The sequence below is a fragment of the Oncorhynchus tshawytscha genome, linkage group LG03 (genome assembly GCF_018296145.1).
Source record: "Oncorhynchus tshawytscha isolate Ot180627B linkage group LG03, Otsh_v2.0, whole genome shotgun sequence".
Lineage (NCBI taxonomy): Eukaryota > Metazoa > Chordata > Actinopteri > Salmoniformes > Salmonidae > Oncorhynchus > Oncorhynchus tshawytscha.
Genome location: NC_056431.1, coordinates 37,494,368 through 37,510,475, shown reverse-complemented (window position 1 = coordinate 37,510,475; position 16,108 = coordinate 37,494,368). Strand labels below are relative to the sequence as shown.

General features: G+C 41.9%; 1 protein-coding gene across 7 annotated transcripts in view; it reads right to left on the bottom strand.

Annotated features, from left to right (window-relative positions):
* LOC112234982 (nck-associated protein 5-like) overlaps positions 1-16,108 on the bottom strand; it is a 128,767-nt gene that overhangs the window by 27,252 nt on the left and 85,407 nt on the right. For all 7 annotated transcript variants that reach the window (XM_024403374.2, XM_024403365.2, XM_024403359.2 and 4 more), the window contains 4 exons: positions 8,179-8,352; positions 5,179-8,021; positions 4,467-4,584; positions 192-273 (listed from right to left, as the gene is read on the bottom strand). In XM_024403374.2, the coding sequence (XP_024259142.2) occupies positions 192-273; positions 4,467-4,584; positions 5,179-8,021; positions 8,179-8,352 (3,217 nt within the window). The remainder of the gene's footprint in view (positions 1-191; positions 274-4,466; positions 4,585-5,178; positions 8,022-8,178; positions 8,353-16,108) is intronic.

Below are 16,108 nucleotides of genomic sequence, written 5' to 3'. Positions count from 1 at the left end.
AATGGTCCTTGACTGATGGAGAGTGCACTTGTGTAGATCTGGATAGGAATTTAGAGTGGAGTTACTACCATAAAACACCTACCCAATTCTTACAAATCTACATGAAGTTGCTGTGGGTAGGAGCAAGGGGTTAATTTTCGACGTGGCCCATCTATCAAGTACAATATAAATAGTTTTGTTAATACCCTTACCGATAAAGTGATCTTCACTGGGGCTCTTCAAAGCAACTCTGTTGTCATTATCGGTCCTGAGGTTCATCCTCTGTATCTTTGTCTGTTTGTGGAAGCAAGAAGAAAACATAATTATACATGTACAGAATAGGGGACTAAATTGGGATATGTGAATTGTAAAGTAACAGATGAGTTGTCTGTACTTGTGATTACATGTTTTATATTTAATTTGTGGTGGCAATCTATCATCACGGTTTGAATCTATGATTATAAAGTGGTATGAATATATTCCTTAAAAGGCATAAAGGGTCCCCAATCCTCTATGTTAAGACATGATTTCAGTTCTTTGTAAAGCACAATCTCACAAAAGTTTCTGAACCAGCAAGAAGACCATTTAGCCAGTTGGCAACTTGACAGATTTGACTTATTTTCACCCCTGGTAATGTAATTGAACAGAGTAGGTCTTAAGTTTGGTGGAAAATCTCTGATAGGCCTATAACAAACTCGAATTCAATTGCCATTTTAGCTGTCAAGACTATCTGATCATTTATCCATGCAACAGGTAAATAATATGTATCTGAATCAAATCAGGACAATGATGGACTTTCACTTAAAATATTTCAAAGCAATGTTCATTCTAATGATCACTCTATTATCAAGACTGCTTGTGAATGTTTGTACAAATTGAAATAGTCCATAGTATCTACATTGAACAAAAATATAAACACAACATGCAACAATTTCAAAGATTTTACTGAGTTCCAGTCAATTGAAATAAATTGATTTAGGCCATAATCTATTTTGCCTCATGTAATGCGACACATCTCCTTCACATAGAGTTGATCAGGGTGTTGATTTTGGCCTATGGAATGTTGTTCTTCAATTTCTGTATATTGTCAGGAACTGGAACACTTTTTCGTACACCTTGATCCAGAGCATCCCAAACAGGCTTAACGGGTGACATGTCTGGTGAGTATGCAGGCCATGGAAGAACTGGGACATTTTCAGCTTGAGGAATTGTGTACAGATCCTTTTATTTTACCTTTATTTAACTAGGCAAGTCAGTTAAGAATGACGGCCTAGGAACAGTGGGTAAACTGCCTGTTCAGGGGCAGAACGACAGATTTATACCTTGTCCGCTCGGGGATTTAACCTTCCGGTTACTAGTCCAACGCTCTAACCACTAGGCTACCCTGCCGCCCCACTAGGCTATCCTTGCGACATGGGGCCGTGCATTATCATGCTGAAACGTAATATGCCACACCTCTCAGGTGGATGGATTATCTTGGCAAAGGAGAAATGCTCACTAACAGGGATGCAAACAAAAGGTGAGAGAAATAATATTTTTGTGGGTATGGAAAATTTCAGGGATCTTTTATTTCAGCTGATGAAACATGGGATTGACACTTTACATGATGTGTTTCTATTTCTTCTTAAGTGTAGATTAAATATCTCCAGTATCTCATCCATGTTTGTGATCATGTGTGAATGTGTTGGAGTGATCCATACCACAGGAGATCAAATCAAATGTTATTTGTCACTTGCTTACATACAAGCCCTTAACCAACAATGCAGTTTTAAGAAAAATACGATTTAAGAAAAATATTTACTAAATAATTAAATAACGAGGCAATATACAGGGGGTGCCGGTACCGAGTCAATGTGTGGGTGTACAGGTTAGTCGAGGTTATTGAGGTAATATGTACATGTAGGTAGGGGTAAAGTGACTATGCATATATAATAAATAGCAAGTAGCAGCAGCGTGTTGTTGGCAAACTTAATGATGGTGTTGGCGTCATGCTTGGCCATGCAATCATGGTTGAACAGGGAGTAGAGGAGGGGACTAAGCACACACCCCGAAGGGTCCGACGTGTTGAGGATCAGCATAGAAGTCATTTAGCTCGTCTGGTAGGCTTGTGTCAGTTGGCAGCTCGCGGCTGGGCTTCCCTTTGTAGTCCGTAATAGTTTGCAAGCCCTGTCACATCTGACGAGCGTCGAAGTCTTTGTAGTGGGATTCAAGCTTAGTCCTGTACTGACACTTTGCCTGTTTGATGTTTCATCTGAGGGCATAGCAGGATTTCTTATAAGCGTCCAGGTTAGAGTCCTGCTCCTTGAAAGTGGCAGCTTTACCCTTTAGCTCAGTGCGGATGTTGCCTGTAATCCATGGCTTCTGGTTGAGGTATGTACGTATGGTCACTGTGGGGACAATGTCATAGACTTATTGATGAAGCCGGTGACTGATGTTGTATACTCCTCAATGCCATCGGATGAGCCCTGGAACATATTCCAATCTGTTCAAGCAAATCAGTCCTGTAGCTTAGCATCTGTTTCATCTGACCACGTCTGTATTGAACGAGTCACTGGTACTTCTTGCTTTTGTTTTTGCTTGTAAGCAGGAATCAGGAGGATAGAATTATGGTCACATTTGCCAAATGAGGGGCGAGGAAGAGCTTTGTGTGTGGAGTAAAGGTGGTCTAGTTACACATGTAACATGCTGGTAGAAATGAGGTAAAAGAGATTCACCTTTCCCTGCATTAAAGTCCCTGGCCATTAGGAGCACCGCCTCTGGATGAGCATTTTCTTGTTTACTTATGGCTTTACACAGCTCGTTGAGTGCGGTCGTAGTGCCAGCATCAGTTTGTGGTGGTAAATAAACAGCTACGAAAAATATAGGTGAAAACTCTCTTGGTAAATAGTGTGGTCTACAGCTTATCATGAGATTATCTACCTCAGGTGAGCAAAACCTTGAGACTTCCTTAATATTAGATTTTTGCACACCAACTGTTATTGACAAATAGACAGACAGCCACCCCTTGTCTTACCGGAGGCAGCTGTTCTATCTTGCCGACGCACGGAAAAACCAGCCAACTGTCGTTATCCATGCTGTCGAAACATAAAATATTACAGCTTTTAATGTCCTGTTGGTAAGATCGTCTTGAACGGAGGTCATCCAGTGTATTCTCCAATGATTGCAAGTTGGCCAATCGGACGGATAGTAGAGGCGGATTACCCACTCACCAACAAATTCTCACAAGGCACCTTGACCTGCATCACCGTCTTTTCGGGATTTTGGCCTGTCCAGTATCTGGAGTAAATCCTTCGCTTCCGACTCATTAAAGAAAAAATCTTTGTCCAGTTCGAGGTGAGCAAGCGCTGTTCTGATATCCAGAAGCTCTTTTCAGTCATCAGAGACGGTGGCAGAAACATTATGTACAAAATAAGTTACAAACAATGCGAAAAATTACACAAAATAGCACAATTGGTTAGGAGCCCAAAAAAACGGCAGCCATCTCCTCCGGTGCCATTCTTATTTAATTAGGTAGACAGCTGGCACCTTAATTTGGGAGGACGGGCTCCTGGTAATGGCTGGAGCAGAATAGGTGGAATGGTATCAAACACATCATTCCAGCGATTATTATGAGCCCTCCTCCCCTCAGCGATCTACACTGATCCATACTAAACATATGAAGGGTTTGTTCCGGTTATCTATGTTTCTTTGGTGTTTATTTATTTGTAAGTCTTTGTTACAATTTTCTCTCTCCATTCTTGTCTTTCTTGTCTCTCACCCTAACTCCATATCCATCTGATCTGCCACATTTATTCCTGGGTCCTTTATATTCTTCTCATATTTTCCTTTCTTTCTTTCTTTCTTTCTTTCTTTCTTTCTTTCTTTCTTTCTTTCTTTCTTTCTTTCTTTCTTTCTTTCTTTCTTTCTTTCTTTCTTTCTTTCTTTCTTTCTGTCACCCACCCCTTTTCTCTTTGTACTAATCTCACATCTCTGTTTTTCCCATAGGTGGGACCTTGCTAGGTCAGTTTTGATCATACAGTATGTCTTTCTTAGCTCCACTTCCTTCCTGTACAGATTATGGTATTACACAGAAATACTTCCTTTCAGAAAGTGTGTCTTCTAGTGCTTAGGGTAGAGGTAGTAATACAAGTCTTCCAGAAAAACAGACAGGCTGAAATGGACTGGCACTGTTAAATGTATAATTCACTTATCTGACTTGAGGTCCATACAAATGGGTGTTGACACAAATTGTCATAAACAGAAAAATTGTTTCCTATAATTGGCCTTTCAGAGACATTATGCATGCATACCCCATAATTTAATCATTAGACATGAAATGGACACATTGTGGAGTTATGGTCAATACATTTCCCAGTCAATTCAGGAATTGGACATAGAATTTGTATGGGAAAATGCCCATAAGGTCAATTCTAATTTCAAATTCTATTTAATCCCCATGTTGACTGAAATCGACATAAAATCCTTATGTCGTGTATAATTGAATGTACCTTTGTGTCCCCACTGATGGCGGTTTGTCCTTGTATGTTGCTGTTACCTGGGGCTCCCAGGGAGGCCATCGAAAGGCAGACGAGCAATGTATCTTGGGAGTCTCTTTTCCCAACCGAGCTGAAAGAAAACAGGTTTTCACGCTACCACTATAATCTGCGAGTCTTTCATACTGACTCAACATGCCCAGGGTGTTTCCGATAATAAATGATACTGTGAAGCCACTGCCTACCTTGCTGTGCTATATGGGTCTGAAAGATGTCTGAACTGGTCTCTGGATTTAGTGGAGTGATACATGTGTCTAACAGTGCTTGATAGAAATGGATTAGGCTATCTGGGGCAGTAAAATCACCTCATGGAAAGATATGAAGAGATCTGTTTGATGGTTCAGTCAAGTTGTGATTGTTCAGTTTCCATGAGGTATGACTCAAAATTATAGACCTCAGTAGTTTTAAGCAGAGATACTGATGTTGAATTTAATTGATTTCAATCATTACTGAAGACAATATCAAAAATCTACTTTAAGTGGAAAGTAACAGTAGATTTCGGCCTTTGTGGTAAATATGACCAATGCATTACATTAAAGCAAGGTTATTTTTGTAATGAATAAGAAGTTACATTGTCTTGAAGCCTCTCATAAACATTATTTTCCCAGCAGTAAAACGGTGAACATGACTTCTCAGCTACCCCACCTAAACATTATTAAAGCATTACCCATCCATTTGATGACCTTCACTTTTCTTCCTTTCCTTCTTTTTGTCGAACTTTGCCTGCTTCCCACCCAAGAGAGATCCAAGCCTAGGTTCCTTCCTCTCCTCTTTTCCCCTTGGAGAATCTCCTTTTTTACCAATCGGAGCAGGGAGCTTGCTCTTGCGGAATCCAAACCAGTTTGACAGTGAACCGGATTTCTGCTTAGTTTCAGTTGTCTTCTCCTTCTGCTGAGATTTCTGCAAATTCTCCTCAATTCCCATCATGACCTTCTCCTCGATGGTGGAGATGTTTGACTGTCTCTCTGGTTTCCCATGGATACGTTCATAGAAGGTGCTAGGGGACTGTTTCTCAGTCCGGAGATGTGAACATGAGTTTAATCTCTGGTGTTTGAGACCAAATCGATCACTGGAGGCCTCCAGATGCAGAGGTATTGGCAAGTCTTCCTCAATCATGAAATTGTTGTGGGATTTGTTCCTTGGACAATTGTAGCTATTGGAGCAACTCATACTACCCCGGAATACATCACCAAGAGAATTCAAAGAGCTTCCTGAGTTAGTTTTGATGTGATTACGGACATTTCCAGACCTGCTGATGTTTGGTCTGTCCATATAGCGTGCGCCGAAGCTTTGACTGCGAGCCTTTGCTCCATTCATGCCCATAACCGGGTGGAGAGGAGGTCGGGTCGAGACTGAGACCGAGCGCTTGAATAGCCAGCTCTCTTCATCAAATCCCCAGTCCAAAGTTACACCATTCTCTGCCACTGGAGGTGGGAGTGCAGCCTCCTCTAGTGAGCTACAGTGGGTCTCAAGCTTTCTCCTGGCTTTGGCCTTGGCTACAGCTGCATTGACACAGTGCATCATTGGACGTCTGTACGTGTCCTGGTTGAAGGTGTCAAAAGTCTGCACTCCCTTTATAGCAGTGATAACTGCAAAGTTGTTGCCCAGCTTTGGGGTTGTCTCATTGGTTTTGGAGCCAACAGGAAGGGATGCATTTACTGCCCTGGTCACAGAATGTTGAGAGATACTAACTATGTCATGGCAAAGTAGAGACGCTGAGGCCTGAGGTAAGAGCTCTGTACTTTGTGGCTCACCATTGCCTTGCTGGGACACAGGTGAGCTGTCCTGATTTTGCAACACAAAGGGAACACTATTTTCCTGATGGGAGGCTTGTGCCACAGTCCTGTTCATTGAGGATTTGGAAGAGTCTGTTTCCTTGGATTCTTGGAGAGTGGTCGAAGTTGGTAAAGGATGGTAGACTTTGGCAGGGACCCATTTTGGTGGCTTTTTCACCTCAATACCCATTTTGGGAGCCATATGATGAGTGTCTTGCATTTTGTTGGGGGCTAGAGGTTGCATTTGTAAAACAGATGACTGATGACTAGACAGAGGTTTGGTGTTACGGGCAGTTGCCTTTACTGTGCTAGAGGTTTGGAGCATAACCACAGGCTTATGCGCCTGAGGTAAGGAGCCATAACCAGGTCGAGTAAGTAGGGAGGTGGTCCAACCTGGTGGGAGTGGAGGTGAAGGAGACCTGATATCACTGCGAGAGGAATCCGAGTGCTGGACTTGCTGCCTCTGTTTAAGTGGAGAGCAAGCTGAATTGTTGGAGTTGGGGCCTTTTACCCCACAGTCGTTTCTTGATGGGAGTTTGGAAACTGGTTGGGATACTTTAGATGTGTTCTTGGGGCAATCATTCAGCACAGGTGGCTCAAATACTTTGACCAGTTTCTGAGGGGAGGAAGAAGGGGAGCGATGTACTGTATTCTCAAGGGGCCCTGAAGTTCTTGCCCCACTAGCAGTCTCACCTTTCTCAGTCATTTGTACTGATGCCTTAGCTGGACCTGGTGCCTTGCTGAGGTTAATCTTTGTGCGAGGGCCACTGGGCCCAGGGGGGTTTGAGCGGTTCTTGGCCCTTTGATTGACTTTGATAAGTTTCTGACGTAGGGGCTGGTGTAGCTTGGCCTGGTCTGGACCTCCATCTGCACTCTTGCGTCGGAGGATAAAGGCCTTCCTTGCTGAGTCGCAAGCCATAGGCTGTGTTTTCTTCTGTCGGGACTGCAAAATGGTGTAGTCCTTGGTATCAACTCCACCCTGGCTGCTCAGCTCTCTGTACTGCTTCGTATCCATGGAAGCACTGCGCTGTCTGGCCTCACTAACCCAACTCAGAGCTCTGGCTGCTGCATACTGAATGGGTAGGCTCACTTCCCTAGCCCGTGCCTCTAGATGTTTGACCGTAACTTTGTTTTGTGGCTGTTTAACGCTCTCTGGCCTCAAATTGTAACTATGTCTTGTAGTTTCTACTAGCTTGTCTTTTTCTATCCAGTTTTGAGATCCAGTTGAGAAGGAGTTGCTGGGAATTACGAGTCTTACAGGCTCCTCTTGGGAGTTGTAGACCGTAGAGCTCTTTCCCCCTTGTGCCGTTCCCAATTCAGACGCAGGCTCTCCTTCCAGATGGAGAGTCTCTTTAATGGGTTGGGCGCAGGACTCCCTGGCTGGTGATTGAGGCAATTCATCCTCTACATCGTCTGAGTCAGAGATTAAGGTACTGACTCCTGCTCCTGGCATAAAAAAATGTCCCTTTGCCAATGCCAATTTAGGCACTACCCCGTGGGGCCCACCCTTAACCCCTAAAGAGTATATGCCCTCATTGGAGGTCATGCAGTCTTTGAAATGTGACGTGGAGGCGAGTGAAGATGTCTCCTTGGGAGCTGGGCTGCGCATTTGGAGCCTCTTCAGGCCTTTCAGAATGTGGCCCTCCTTCCAATTTAGATCGGCCTGCTCTGCTGGGACAGACCGATTGCTGGACACTGACCCTGCGCTCATTCTCTTCTCCCGGCTTATCACAGACTGTGACAAAAGAGAAAGACATTTTAGTTGTCAACAACAACAAAAACTAAAGACATTGGAATTACTTGATGAACGTTGAGGATCCATTCTACATAGTAATTTATGAAAAATTACTTTCCTTAACGCAATTCGTTTGAGTTCAGACTGGGAGACTCACCTGCTTGGAGGAGCGATGTCCTTCTGCCCAAGTATGTGAGCCACTGGAGTACTCAGTAGAGGCGCTGGATAATGAGGCCTCACTGCCACTGCAGCTACTGCGTGGACAGGTTAGACTAAGCAGGCTGGGCCACCTCCCTGCAGGAACACTTGCCTTCCCATTCCGCTGGACTTCCTGGAAAATAAGGAGTGTGTTCAGAAATTCAGTTCAAACTTTATTGTCCCCGCACTGAAATTCAAAAGATAGACATGGAAGTGAAGCGTCAGCAGAGAGAAGTGACTTTAATGAAAATAAAGGTTTATTTTGATACGATTTTGGTAGAAAGCCCATCTTCAGAGCAATTGTTTTTTAAATCCTATAGTTTTACCAAATAGGTTAATCAGGTCCCGATTAACATAAAAATGCACTACTGAATACATCACTGTCCCTTTCCATCCAAAGGCTAATTAAGGATAGGTATGACATTCTCCACTCCACTTGTCACAGAAATCTCACTCTACAATGCAGGCATTCACTATTCTCTGTGCATGCAGACAATCTTTGTTTTGTCTCGATTATGTATTGCTGGACACATGGTCAACAGTCAGAAACTAAGGCCGAGATTCAATCCAATGTGCATTACAGCACAGGGCACTATAACAGACTTTTAGAGCTAATTTCCCATTTAGCTGACATGTGCAGAGTTTTTGATGAATGTAATCTATGTGGACATCAGCGAAAATGCTGTTGAAAGACGCATTGACGACTCTATAGTGCCCTCTGCTATAACACACATTGGATTGTATCCCAGTTTCTGAACGCTTTACAATCTGTGGTCTCAGTCCCAAGACAAAGATGTACAATACACTGAGCCTGAAGACCCTTGGGTTTTGGAATTCTATCATATCTCAAAAGTGAATGCATAATAAATGACAAATGTCAGATGAGTAATAATGTTGTTTAGCGTGAGTCTACAGGATGGACAGTGATTGATAATCACGCAGTGGTCTATGACTCAGCCTCATTCCTCCTCTCTTAACTTCTCTCTCTGGCTGGAACCATGGGACGTCGTTTCCAAAAGGAAAATGCTTTATCTAACTTTCAATCACATAGCCTGTGAGCAAAGAGAGAATGTGTTTGTTCCCAGAATGGTAGGTCTACTTGGCCAACCCTCAGCCACACTTGATGGATGAGGCCAAGAAGATCATCAAGGACCTCAGCCACCCAAGTTACATTCTGTTCACTCTGCTACCATCTAGCAGACAGAGACAGTACAGGTGCATCAAACCCAGTACCAAGAGACTGAAAAACAACTTCTATCTCCAGGGAATCAGACTGTTGAACACCCATCACGTCATCTCCTGTAGTAAGAGACACAGATAGACACCTCAAACACACAGACTCCAGTACTCACATATCTACTTACACACGCATAAGCCCATACTCACAAACACACGCACATACTGTACACCACCGGTCAAAAATTTTAGGACACCTACTCATTCAAGGTTTTTTCATTACTTTGACTATTTTCTACATTGTAGAATTATAGGGAAGACATCAAAACTATGAAATAACACATATGGAATCATGTACTAACCAAAAACAACAAAAAATATTTAAATAGCCTCCCTTTTTTCCTTGATGACAGCTTTGCAAACTCTTGGCATTTTCTCAACCAGCTTCACATGAAATGCTTTTCCAACCATCTTGAAGGAGTTTCCACATATGCTGAGCACTTTTTGGCTGCTTTTCCTTCACTCTGCGGTCCAAGTCATCCCGAACCATCTCAATTCGGTTGAGGTCGGGGGATTGTGGAGGCAGGTCATCTGATGCAGCACTCCATCACTCTCCTTCTTGGTAAAATAGCCTTTCCACAGCCTGGAGGTGTGTTGGGTCATTGTCCTGTTGAAAAACAAATGATTGTCCCACTAAGCCCATAACCAGATTTGACGGTGTATTGCTGCAGAATGCTGTGGTAGCCATGCTGGTTAAGCGTACCTTGAATTCTAAATAAATTATAGACAGTGTCACCAGCAAAGCACCACCACACCATCACACCTCCTTCTCCATGCTTTACGGTGGCAAATACACATGCGGAGATTATTCATTCACCCATATTGCATCTCACAAAGACACGGCAGTTGGACCCAAAAGCCAATTTGGACTCCAGATCAAAGGACAAATTTCCACAATTTTAGCTCTGGGTCTTCCTTTCCTGTGGCGGTCCTCATGGGAGCCAGTTTCATCATAGCGCTTGATGGTTTTTGCGACTGCACTTGAAGAAACTTTCAAAGTTCTTGAAATGTTCCTTATTGACTGACCTTCATGTCTTAAAGTAATGATGGACTGTCGTTTCTCTTTGCTTATTTGAGCTGTTCTTGCCGTAATATGGACTTGGTCTTTTACCAAATAGGGCGATCTTCTGTATACCACCCCCCTACCTTGTTACAACGCAACTGATTGGCTCAAATGCATTACGAAGGAAAGAAATTCCACAAATGATCTTTTAACAAGGCACACCTGTAATTTAAATGCATTCCAGGTGACTATCTCATGAAGCTGGTTGAGAGAATGCCAAGAGTGTGCAAAGCTGTCATCAAGGTCAAAAGGTGGCTATTTAAAGGATTTTGATGTAAACACTTTTTTGGTTACTACATGATTCCATATGTGTTATTTTCTGGTTTTGATGTCTTCACTATTATTCTACAATGTAGAAAATAGTCAAAATAAAGAAAAACCCTTGAATGAGTAGGTGTTCTAAAACTTTTGACTGGTAGTGTATACACACACTCACACCCAACCAATGCTGCTGTCCCATGTATATAGAGACATTAATTAAACACGGGATCGTTTCTTTTATAATGTTTTTCACACTGTTTATTCATTTAGTGTTGTTTTCTTCACATAGCTCATTCTAATACATCTACAGTGCCTTGCGAAAGTATTCGGCCCCCTTGAACTTTGCGACCTTTTGCCACATTTCAGGCTTCAAACATAAAGATATAAAACTGTATTTTTGTGAAGAATCAACAACAAGTGGGACACAATCATGAAGTGGAACGACATTTGTTGGATATTTCAAACTTTTTAACAAATCAAAAACGGAAAAATTGGGCGTGCAAAATTATTCAGCCCCTTTACTTTCAGTGCAGCAAACTCTCTCCAGAAGTTCAGTGAGGATCTCTGAATGATCCAATGTTGACCTAAATGACTAATGATGATAAATACAATCCACCTGTGTGTAATCAAGTCTCCGTATAAATGCACCTGCACTGTGATAGTCTCAGAGGTCCGTTAAAAGCGCAGAGAGCATCATGAAGAACAAGGAACACACCAGGCAGGTCCGAGATACTGTTGTGAAGAAGTTTAAAGCCGGATTTGGATACAAAAAGATTTCCCAAGCTTTAAACATCCCAAGGAGCACTGTACAAGCGATAATATTGAAATGGAAGGAGTATCAGACCACTGCAAATCTACCAAGACCTGGCCGTCCCTCTAAACATTCAGCTCATACAAGGAGAAGACTGATCAGAGATGCAGCCAAGAGGCCCATGATCACTCTGGATGAACTGCAGAGATCTACAGCTGAGGTGGGAGACTCTGTCCATAGGACAACAATCAGTCGTATATTGCACAAATCTGGCCTTTATGGAAGAGTGGCAAGAAGAAAGCCATTTCTTAAAGATATCCATAAAAGTGTTGTTTAAAGTTTGCCACAAGCCACCTGGGAGACACACCAAACATGTGGAAGAAGGTGCTCTGGGCAGATGAAACCAAAATTGAACTTTTTGGCAACAATGCAAAACGTTATGTTTGGCGTAAAAGCAACACAGCTCATCACCCTGAACCCAATCCCCACTGTCAAACATGGTGGTGGCAGCATCATGGTTTGGGCCTGCTTTTCTTCAGCAGGGACAGGGAAGATGGTTAAAATTGATGGGAAGATGGATGGAGCCAAATACAGGACCATTCTGGAAGAATGGAGTCTGCAAAAGACCTGAGACTGGGACGGAGATTTGTCTTCCAACAAGACAATGATCCAAAACATAAAACAAAATCTACAATGGAATGGTTCAAAAATAAACATATCCAGGTGTTAGAATGGCCAAGTCAAAGTCCAGACCTGAATCCAATCGAGAATCTGTGGAAAGAACTGAAAACTGCTGTTCACAAATGCTCTCCATCCAACCTCACTGAGCTCGAGCTGTTTTGCAAGGAGGAATGGGGAAGAATTTCAGTCTCTCGATGTGCAAAACTGATAGAGACATACCCCAAGCAACTTACAGCTGTAATCACAGCAAAAGGTGGCGCTACAAAGTATTAACTTAAGGGGGCTGAATAATTTTCACGCCCATTTTTTCAGTTTTTGATTTGTTAAAAAAGTTTGAAATATCCAATGAATGTCGTTCCACTTCATGATTGTGTCCCACTTGTTGTTGATTCTTCACAAAAAAATACAGTTTTATATCTTTATGTTTGAAGCCTGAAATGTGGCAAAAGGTCGCAAAGTTCAAGGGGGCCGAATACTTTCGCAAGGCACTGTACTACTGTGCATCACATTTTGTTATACTGTTTATTGACACTGAATTCTCAACATAGCTCACTGGTGTACATATCATTCTTAATTTGGTGTATATACGCATAGTTTGCATTTGGATTACTGATAAAGTGTACATGTGGCTAACTTTAAATAAGTAATAATTTCACTGTAAGGTCTATCTATACCTGTTGTATCTGGCGCATGTGACGAATAATATTTGATTTGATTTGAACTGGGTTAGTTCCTGATTTCTTGTTTCTATCTTTTGTTGTACTTGTTTGACATTTTTTACGGCACTGTTAGGAGCTAGTAACACAAGCATTTCACTATAACATCTGCTAAACTGTGTAAGAGACCAACAAACTTTGATTTGAAAATACCACTCAAGAACTATATTTTGGCATTTGTTTCATTATTCCACTGTTGATACAGTCCCAAAATGTTTTGCATGTCAGCAAGCAAGTTTTCAAGATATAGAACTTTCAAATGAATCATACCGAGACACTTTCTGTATTTTGAAAGTTCTATATATTGTCAACTTGATTGCTGACATGCAAAACATTTTGAAAGACGGAAAGTGTTAGGTGTGCTGTGACCCCTTTTTAAATAGCATTGATCCCTAACAGGGCTGCCATTGCCAGCGTTCGCTCAAAGTCATTAGTGTCATCTGTTAGCAATAATTAATGTGAATAGAAAATAATTGCATCAGGGAGCTGGGGACTGGGCCGATTTAGTCCATTCATTGATATTCACCTAGTATTTGGTGATCTGCTCTATACTTTATTTCACAAGCGCTGCGGGAGAATGCCAAACAAAAGCACGTTCAAGTGGATTAATCTGCAAGCTAATTACCGCTGGCAACTCCAAGAGTTTCTCAAGAGATTTGACATCACCGATACAGTAAAACAAAAACATTCCATGTACAGCAGCGATTACGAGTCAAGGGCGACTTCGGTTCCAGTGCTGGGAGAATTTTTCCTGCTTTCATATCTGAATGACTTTAAGAGAATTTGAAAGCAGGCGATACTGTACAATAACTCAAACGTTCTTTTATTTGCCATTAAGATTCATTTTGAATGTGAAATAAAAGCTGGGTATAACCAATGTCACCTTGATTGCATCAACACACTTACAATATTGACCTTTATCACAGAACAAAAATTCTGACAAAATTCAAAGAAAGGCCCTTGAATGTGCTGAGAAAACACAGATATGATATGTATACAGCCAGTACTTGTCAACGTGAAGACAGATAATAGGATGCCGCATATCTCAGGATGTCGAATGAGTCCATATCTGGCCGTAGGACATGTCCATATATGATATTCGAAAGTAATGAATTGAAATGAAATCAAATGTTATTAGTCACAAGTGCCCGAATACAACAGTTGTAGACCTTACAGTGAAATGCTTACTTACGAGCCCCTAACCAACAATGCAGTTTAAAAAAAGTAAAAAGTAATTAAAGAGCAGCAGTAAAATAACAATAGCGAGACTATGTACAGAGGGGTACCGGCAAAGAGTCCATGTGCGAAGGCACCGGTTAGACGATGTAATGAGGTAATATGTACATGTAGGTAGACTTATTAAAGTGACTATGCATAGATGATAACAGCAGTGTAAAAGACAGGGGGAGGGGATTAATGCAAATAGTCTGGGTAGCCATTTGATTAGATGTTCAGGAGTCTTTTTGGCTTGGGAGGTAGAAGCTGTTTAGAAGCCTCTTGGATCGCGACGGGAACCGCTTGACGTAAGGTAGCAGAGAGAACAATCCCAATATCATATATGTCTAAAAGACACACATAAGATTCAGAATTGGCTGGGATAAGATGCATCTCCACAAATCTCCAAATATGCATTAGAAAGGGTCTGAAAAAGGTCATGTAAAGATGAAGCCTTTTCACCCCCTCCCCCTCTTTTCTTCCTCATCTCTCCTCCTTCCTCTCAGGTTGCTGAGCACCATGGCTTGCAGTCCATGCAGTAATTAGGCTGTACTGCTGTTCACGTTCCATTTTCACACGAGACAGAGACACGGGGAAACCAGCACAATAGACCAAGCTTGGTCTGGGCCCATGCAGCGTTACGTAACCCTGAGGGAAAGAATCTCCTGTGTGCCTCTATGTGACTACCGCTCCACAGTTACTACTACGTGTGGTGTACATCTGGTTCATTGATAGAAATAAAGTACCACTAGCGAAGAAGGTTTTTAGGAAACTCACTCCAGGTCAGTGTGAGGACATGGTATTCATTTCAAAGACTTTCACTTTCCTTTGTGTTGTTAATATTGAATGTTTCTGGGCCTTATTACTTGGTTAGTAACATTGCCATGATGGCACTATTCATATTTGTGTGTCTGTCCAGGAATTGGTTAAATCTATCATATGTGCATGTCTGCTTTGGCTATTTAGGGAATTTCCAGTTATGGTGATAACACCAACACGTAAAATTGCTAAACAATACCACAATACCACAAATGTCTATTATCTATCCTGTTGCCTAGTCAATTTAACCCTACCTATATGTACATACTGTAGCTACCTCAGTGACATTGTACCGCTGCACATCGGCTCGGTACTCGTACTCCCCTGTATATAGCCGTGTAATTTGTACTCGTCATTTTACTCGTCATTTACTGTGTTTTATTCATTGTGTCATTATTAACACATATATATATATATATATATATACATACAGTGGGGCAAAAAAGTATTTAGTCAGCCACCAATTGTGCAAGTTCTCCCACTTACAAATATGAGAGAGGCCTGTAATTTTCATCATAGGTACACTTCAACTATGACAGAAAACAATTAGGAGAAAAAAAATCCAGAAAATCACATTGTGGGATTTTTAATTAATTAATTTGCAAATTTTGGTGGTAAATAAGTATTTGGTCACCTACAAACAAGCAAGATTTCTGGCTCTCACAGACCTGTAACTTCTTCTTTAAGAGGCTCCTCTGTCCTCCACTCGTTACCTGTATTAATGGCATCTGTTTGAACTTGTTATCAGTATAAAAGACACCTGTCCACAACCTCAAACAGTCACACTCGAAACTCCACTATGGCCAAGACCAAAGAGCTGTCAAAGGACACCAGAAACACAATTGTAGACCTGCACCAGGCTGGGAAGACTGAATCTGCAATAGGTAAGCAGCTTGGTTTGAAGAAATCAACTGTGGGGAGCAATTATTAGGAAATGGAAGACATACAAGACCACTGATAATCTCCCTCGATCTGGGGCTCCACGCAAGATCTAACCCCGTGGGGTCAAAATGATCACAAGAACGGTGAGCAAAAATACCAGAACCACACGGGGGGACCTAGTGAATGACCTGCAGAGAGCTGGGACCAAAGTAACAAAGCCTACCATCAGTAACACACTACGCCGCCAGGGACTCAAATCCTGCAG